Source organism: Gastrolobium bilobum, unplaced genomic scaffold (genome assembly GCF_033153095.1).
Source record: "Gastrolobium bilobum isolate Gb01-03AN ecotype WA unplaced genomic scaffold, APGP_CSIRO_Gbil_v1 utg12113, whole genome shotgun sequence".
Classification (NCBI taxonomy): domain Eukaryota; kingdom Viridiplantae; phylum Streptophyta; class Magnoliopsida; order Fabales; family Fabaceae; genus Gastrolobium; species Gastrolobium bilobum.
In genome coordinates this window covers 99,401-107,413 of record NW_026896539.1, presented here as the reverse complement: position 1 = coordinate 107,413, position 8,013 = coordinate 99,401, and the positions used below count along the sequence as shown (strand labels likewise).

The 8,013-nt window shown below is 36.8% G+C and overlaps 1 protein-coding gene across 2 annotated transcripts; it reads left to right on the top strand.

The window, feature by feature from the left end:
* The first annotated feature begins 2,360 nt into the window (after window positions 1-2,360).
* On the top strand, window positions 2,361-8,013 carry LOC133300342 (mitochondrial outer membrane import complex protein METAXIN-like). Of its 2 annotated transcripts, none has more exons than XM_061499866.1 (6): window positions 2,361-2,570; window positions 2,862-3,193; window positions 3,413-3,489; window positions 4,046-4,106; window positions 6,289-6,451; window positions 7,549-8,012. In XM_061499866.1, exons 1-6 carry the CDS (start codon window positions 2,405-2,407, stop codon window positions 7,737-7,739), a joined length of 990 nt encoding a protein of 329 aa, XP_061355850.1. In that variant the 5' UTR covers window positions 2,361-2,404; the 3' UTR covers window positions 7,740-8,012. The 2 variants fall into 2 exon arrangements, with proteins under 2 accessions (XP_061355850.1, XP_061355851.1); XM_061499867.1 differs by having other exon boundaries at window positions 2,372-2,480; window positions 7,549-8,013.

The following is an 8,013-nucleotide window of genomic DNA, read 5'->3' as shown; positions in this document are numbered from 1 at the left end:
ATTATTTTTTATTTTTTAAACGGGTTGACCCGCCAACCCGCCATAAAACGGGATGGGTTGGGGTTTCAACCCAAATTCAAGAGACGGGGCGGGGCGGACCAACCCACTTTTGGCGGGTTAACGGCGGGTCGGGGAGGGGCTGACCCGTTTTGTCACCCCTAATCTGATACTCCGTGAGGCTTGGTTGTATCACAAATTCTTAAAAATCTGTCCATGAAGTCATGAGGATCTTCATAGTCTTCCCCACCAAACTGAGTTTTCTCCGCCAATATGATCAGTGATGGATGGATGTCATAGTTGTTGGCATCAATCGATGGCCTGACAATGCTGGAGTTTGGCCTTGTAAACAATGGAGCCAAGATTGACTCCATCAACTCTTCTTCCGGTGGTTGATTGGCTTCTGCCATCTCTGATTCTACCTCAGAAGGTGAAGTAGAAATTTCTGCTTGCTTTTTCAGCTTGGTAAGTTGTCTTATCCTTCTTGCAGTTCTTTCTATCTCTGGATCGTAGATCAAACTTTCAGGATCAACTGTACCACGCATAAACTAAAGCAAACAGATTAGTAACACAAAATCCAATCAAGAAAATCAAAAGTTATTAATAAACTTGGCGTATTCAATCCCCGGCAACGGCGCCAAAAGCTTGTTGCACACTCGACAAGTGTACAGATTGTACCAAGTAATAAAATGATGAGTAGAGTATCGTCTCCACGAGGATTGAGACACCAAATTTATTATAACTATTAATCTCTTGTTAGATTAATAAAAATGGGTTAAGGACAATTGTGGTTTGTGAAATAATGAGAACAACTCAAGAAAATGTAAATAATTCAAAGGTTCTTTTAGAAACTCAAGAACAAAAGATTAAAGATTGAGAAAACAATTGAGAAAATATTGTGGTAAAAAGACTCCAACACCTTTATGATCCCCACCTCGTAACTAGGATTAACGTTTACATTCAATTATGCAATTGATCACACGATTCACTATCTTTTATTTGATTGGTTAAGCCCTAATTCCTTAATGACTTTAACCTTATTAACTCTATTAGAATCCTAATCCCTTAGAAATTTCTTTTCAAGTTAAGCCTTTAAATTAATGAATCTTTCACGTTTGCGATTCAGATAGCCTATCCCTAGTGCATACACGAACATTTATTTTACCATTTTTAGGAACTAGAATCTCAATATCCCTATTGAAAATCCTAACCCTCGCAATCCTAATAGAGTGATCGGTTCTAGAAGAATTATGAGATGAAGAACAAGATAAAATAAATGGAATTGGAATAATTAAACATAAAATTTAACCAAACTACAAGGGATTCACATCAAGGGTTGTGACCCTTACCACAATAATAGAAACTAGCCAGACATATTCATGTCTGAAAAAATCAATATAAAAGAAAATAAATTTTAGAACCTAAAGAAGAGAAAGAAGATGAGGATCTTCAGTCTTGATCGTGTGAATCCCTGAAACTCCAAGAAGCTCCCAAGAATTTTCTCTCTCTTTGTTATCTTTCTTTCCTTGTCGTCAAAAGGTGCCTCTTTCCTATGTTTCTGATCCTTTTATTAGGTTTTGGAAAACCTCCTTCCAATTGCCCTCCAATTGGGCCCCCCTTTTTGTGTAATTCGCATCAGATTAAAAATAAAAAGTATCGCCCACGCAATTTGCACCATCAGCCGTGCAATTTGCGCGGAGAAACAGGAAGCAAACTGCAAAATGGCGCGATTTGCGTCACTCACCGCGCAAATCGCGCGAAGATACAAAAGCAAATGGTCTAAATGGCGCGATTTGCTCCATCCTCCGTGCAAAATGCGCTGGCCGGAGAAATAATCAACATTTATGACCATTTTTCAATCATTTATGATTAATTTCTTGCTTCTTTTAGGTTGGACAACATCATATGCTGGACGCATATCATGGATCAATAATGATAAAGGAAGAGAAAGAAATATACTATCCATTTTCAATCAATTAAATAAGAAAAATAAATATCCAAAACATAGTTTGGGATGACAAGATAGTCAAGTAACATGACAAATAATTAATCCATGGAAGCTGAGCAAGAGGGGGTGACTGGGTGAGAGCTATGTTTGATCATTCAGGGTGTAAAACCTTAATGTGAACCATCGGAATAGAATTACCTCCCATGGAGTGGAGGAGGATACAAGTTGTTTATCAAATAAAAATAATAATAATAATAATGTTTTTGGATTAAAAAAAAATCCGGGTTGGCGCAGACCCGGAGGAATACTTTTCGGATCCAATAAGGCCTGGCCCATTCACCAAACCAAGGAAGGAAGCTTCGTTTTCATATGATAGTCCATTTCGCAAGTTTCGGTTCCAATCTTGTGTTTTTTGTTCAGTGTTGACCCATCACAGTTTTCTTCTTCTTGTTCTTCTGCATGGAAACGGAAGGGAATGAGAGCACAAGAAGGAAGACCCTTGTGGTGAGAAAACCATGCTTCGGTCTCCCAACAGGTTGCCCTCAATGCTTGTCTGCTTACATCTATCTCAAGCTTTCTCAACATCCCTTCCACTTGGATTTCCACTCTAACTACCCTGATTCTGGTAAACCTTAATCTTCATTTCTTTTATGTTTTAACAAAATAAAAATAAAAATGGTTATTTACCATCTACAATAGCCCCTTTATCTATTTATTTTTCAAAGTTTTGGCCTTTTAACCATTTTATTGTGTTTGAGGCTTTTGGGTTATCTTAAATTCATACCCTCTTGATAATGTTCCTTTCCTTTTGCTATTTTTTCTTTTTTCTTTTTTGGTATATGGGTGTTCTATTTGATTTTATTCTTTTCATGATTGTGATTTTTGTTTTTGTTTTTTTGTTATTTTTGGTGTTTAGATCAAATTCCTTACTTTGAGAATGGTGATTATGTGGCATATAATAATGAGAAGGAGGGGATCATTGAGTGCTTGAAAAGGGATGTAGGTGATTTAGATAGTGAGGTTTGTTCACTCCCTGGTTGGATGCCAACCAAAGTGATGCTCACAACTTGGCTTGCTGATGCACTTGAGTATGAACTGTGGGTGGGATGTGACGCTTCCTCTGCTTATAACATCTATTATTCTGATCTTCCATGGCCTATTGGAAAAGTCCTGTTTTGGAAGAAAGTTCACTGGGTAAAGCAGAAACATGGGATAACTAAAGACAATGGTGAAGTAAAGGAAGAAGAGGTCAGTTTCTCTTGATACTTGCTCTGATGACACTTGAGACTATGAAAAGTTATCTGCTTCATTTTCTAACTTTTACATGTTCTGTAGGATTTTTTTTATTTTTTACCTTTTGTCCAATAAATTCATTTTGTTCTTTCTGCATGATTGTTTTAATGGTGTATGTGTTTTCTCTTTGATTTCGGTATTCATATTTCTTATATAGCTATTGTTGATCAACAGATTTATGGGAGAGCAAAATCTGCATATGATGCTCTGTCAATTTGGTTAGGGGAAGGAAACTACTTATTCGAAAACAGGTGATTCCTCTGGCTGTGTTATATGTCAAATTATCTTTTGTTAGAGCAATATTGTTGGGTATGGCTCATACTTCGCATGCTGATGAGGGCCCTAATTATCGGGGTCAGCAGAAAGGCAACTGGGGTTCCGCTCCCAGGTGAGCGGGCGGGGGTCCGGGGGCAGCGCCCCCAGGCCCGTAGAGGCTAGGTACTATTGTGGGCCTCGATTTTATTGTAATTTTCTTAGCAGTTTGGGCTTGGGCCCATGAATAGCTGCTATTAGGGTTTTGTAATCCTATTTATATTTGCCTTGTAAACTGAGAGACTTGTAACGAGTGGCGGTGAGGTGAATAGAGTACAGACAAGCTGGACGTAGCCTAAATTGGGTGAACCAGGGTAAATCGCTGTGTCTATTCTCTCTCTCTCTCTCTCTCTTTTTTTCTTTTCCGTTTTCGATTTGTGTGTTGTCGATTTCCAACAAATATGTGGGAATATTTTGGTTTCCTTTTCATGTTGAGAGAAAGTTTGACTTTGACCTCCTGGTAATGTGTACACATGCTTTATTCTGTTTATGTAGGCCATCAAGCTTGGATGCTATTTTTCTTGCACATGCATTAGTCGTTCTTCAAGCTTTACCTGTGAGTTATATTATCAATTATGCATTGATTCTGATATTTGTTTTACGATAATATGGATAATCTAGTTATTAATGGCCATTTGGGTTATAGTGCTCATTGGTCAATAAAAATTGGACAAAAAATCTGTGCATTAAGGTATAAGATTCAAAAGGAGCTCATAAGTGGATTAAGGACAAAATTATTGAGCCCATATCTCATAGCAGAACTCAATAAAATAATTCCGTTTAGCTAACTTACGGCAAAGTTGTGTGTGCTGAAAGATGAACAACCAGCTAGAGTTGGAAGGTGATAGGGACCAGTGGGCTGCATGAAAAGCCAATATTTTTTTATGGTTCTGTAAATTTGATGGCTTGCACTGACTACTGATGCGTGCACAAATTCTAGGGAAATCTGATTGCATTACTGTTTAAGTGCAAGATATATTGTAGCTGTCTAACTTAATGACTTTTGACTTATGGCCATGGAGATTTTTGAACTTTTACACCCTAGGAATTATTATCAAGTTGGCTGCCAATTAACTGAAGCTGTAAATTACATTAGTATAATTTGTTTGATGATTGTGGAAGAAGCTCGTATAAACTGGTGGCATTTCCTTGTTTTATCTTCTCCTAGTACAAGTTTTATAATTTTATTCCACTTTGTAGCTAACAGTTGCTATTGTTTAGTAGCAGATGCTTTCGAAGAACAATCAATCTTATCCTACTAGATGGGGTTGGCTTTCTATCAAAAACCAATAAATCCATTTAGAGTAGGGTATTTTCTAGTGGTTTCTCCAAAAGTTTTCTGTGGTCTTCGTCTACCATTTTGAATTGGACTGTCTTTTAGTCTCACTGGTGCCTTGTTTTCACTTTACTACCTAACATTCACTACCTTATACCATTGCTGGCCTTATAGCTAGTCTTGAAGAATTTTCCTCTTAGTTTGATAGGAACCTTGCGATCACAATATGCATGAAAGCATTTCTTCATGTCATCCAATCAGCTTGCATCCTGTGTGTTACATCCTCCTCAATACCTCCATGGTAAGATAGATATAAGATACTTCAACCACACAACTTATTTGAAGATGTGCTCTGCAATTTTCCCCTACAAAACATTACTAACTTGCTTCTTGCTGAACTTGTATTCCATGTACACCTTCTTACTCCTACTTAATGGAAAACCCTTTATTTTCAATGCTTCTCTCCATATTTCAAGTTCACAATCTGCTCCTTCTCTTAACTCATCAACTTGGACTGTATCATTTGTTAAAAACCATGCATTGTGGAACTTGCTCATGAATGCGCCCAGCAAGTATGTCATTACTAGGGTAAAATGGTATGGTCTAAAGGTGGATTCTTGGTTCAAAAGAAAATGCCATTGATAAACACACACACACACACACACACATATATATATATATAGGGGTTATGGTAAGGAATCCATCTAAAGAGTATCACTATATGAAGTGTGTCGACATATAATGAAGGATAATTGATTAGTTATTCTGAAGTAGTTTAAGTTAATGTTTAAAAGTTTTTATCTAAATAAAAAACACTAATGCTGGAAAAGCAGTTAAAGAATGGGCAATAAACTGTCAATCCATCTGTCAACTTCAATTCCACCATTCTTTGCTTGATGTTATAATTATACATGTTAGACTAGAGGCGTGATATTTATTTTGGGCTGTTGTCAGCTCCATTTGGAGGTTTTTTGGACTTGAATACTTGTCTTTGGTATAAGAAATGTATGAACATGCATGATAGGGTGACTAGATATCAAAAGAAAATTTATGAACAAGGGGCACTGGAAGGAAAATCTGCAACTCAGATTTATAGTGATTAGATGTGATCCAATGCGAGATTGATAATTTGCGACTCCTTGTTTTCTTCTTGTTGAGAATGTTATTCTTGAAGCAAAACCTGATAATGGGAAACACTTCTGAATGAGCAAAGTCAAGCGGTTATCTCTTGGCACAAAAGTGGTGTAATCATCTGCACTTTAGTTGTTTTTGCATTCTTCTACTCTCGAGGTTTCCTGGCTTCTCCACTTAATGAATATCATAGATTATATGCTTTTACATTTTTTTGCTCCTGAGATAAATGTACGCTGTTTGTGTAGCAGCTATTGTTTACCAGAGGTGCTGAGAATTATTATTTCGAGCAAAAAATTTAACTTTGGTTCCTGCATTTGTATACTAACAGGAATCGTCAATGCTTCGGATCAATCTTTTGGAACATGCTATTTTAGTGAGATATGTGCAACAATGTAAGACAGAACTTATAGAAGCTGGTTCATTTTCTTCCAGTGATCCATATTTTCATGCAGATGCATCATCATCAGCTTCCAGAGGTCGTTCAACTTCAAGTAAGATATTTTCAGGATTATGTAATTCCTACTTTCCTAATCTATCAGTTTTATTTTATGGGATTTCCTTATCACGCGTAACCGGCGCATCTTTCTTTTTCTTTTTACTTTACATAACTACCATAGAACTCCTCTCTCTCTTTATTGGTTTGAACTACTTGTAGTAATAATGTTATTGCTGGCTTGATATGTGATGAGCATAAAAAAAGTATGTAATAACAGAATTAGGTGTGGTTAAGGAGAGAGAAAAGGAAGAGAGTTAGTTAGGGGATTCTTCTAGAATATTCTGTGAGGGTAGGATAAAAGGAAGGGGAATGGGTGGAGTGATGAGGTAGGCATGTATTGAGTGAATATTGGGGATTAGGGTTTGGAGGTGCTGCAGGCAGCCCTCTGGGTTATCTTTGGGTGTCAATCTGTATTGAAAAGGCTGTTTCCAGCCTTTGTTTTCCTGTTTTCTGTCATTGAGTCTTTGTAATCCGATACCGTTTTCATCTATTTCAGTTTAATAAAATTGAGTTTCATCAATATGGTATGAATAGGATAGTACCATTCATATAACTACTACGAAATATTCCAGATATGGAATGGATTATTCTGAAATGTTTAGGTTTTCAGTAGCTATGTTTTTTTGTTACTGTTTTGTGTGATGTATTAAGCTTAGGGGTGGCAATTTGGGATGACATGAACACGACATGAATTTGAAAATGGGTCAAAACCTTTGACATGAACACAATCCGCTTATTTTGTGGGTTGACACGATACAACACGTATAACCCGCCAATCTCAAAGTGTTTTGTTTATTATGCTAGCTTACACAACACAATACAAATAACCTGCCAATCTCAATGTGTTTGGCTTATTATGCGAGTTGACATGACATGACACGTCACGACACGAATAACCTGTAATAAGATTAATTCAGGTCAATTTCATGTTTGCGGGTTGACATGTGACACGGCACGGAATTTTTCATATCAGATTTTCGTGTTGTGTTCGTATTGTGTTAGAGGGTCGTGTTTAAAATTGTCACCCTTAATTAAGCTCTTATATTATTTCATTTTTAATGAAGTTTGATTTGTCATTTTTTTTTCTGTTAGGTTCAAAGCCCAAGAGCAAACCCAAAAGGGAGAAAACAAAGGAGGAGAAAACATTTAGAAGAAGGGCCAAATATTTTGTGGTATCACAACTGGTTGCAGTTGCTCTTTTCCTCAGTATCACGTCTGGATTTGGTAATAATGGTGATGTGGAGATCGATGATGGTTTTACAGGCTATGGTTATGATGATTAAAATGCGTTCATTTGTTTATATTCCTTTCAATAACAAAGCCTAGGCTGATTGCACCTTGTAAGATTGTGTATGATACAAATTTAAGAGTTAGGTAGTGTTTGGTTGAAGATTTATTTTGGGATTGATGGGAAAGTGTGAGTGGATATTGGAAAATACCATGTTTGGTTCAGGTTTTTTCAAAAAATACTAGGCAAATAGAATAGATGGGAAAATGACTTTTGTGTTGATTTTTTGATGAAATTCACTGTTACAGAATACCACTTGAGATGTGGTA

Bases quoted from the DNA above. Each gene is read 5' to 3' on its own strand.
- LOC133300342 (XM_061499866.1), top strand. From the start codon at position 2,405: ATGGAAACGGAAGGGAATGAGAGCACAAGAAGGAAGACCCTTGTGGTG. The intron at 3,194-3,412 runs GTCAGTTTCTCT...GTTGATCAACAG, and splicing joins GTGAAGTAAAGGAAGAAGAG to ATTTATGGGAGAGCAAAATC. The intron at 3,490-4,045 runs GTGATTCCTCTG...CTGTTTATGTAG, and splicing joins AACTACTTATTCGAAAACAG to GCCATCAAGCTTGGATGCTA.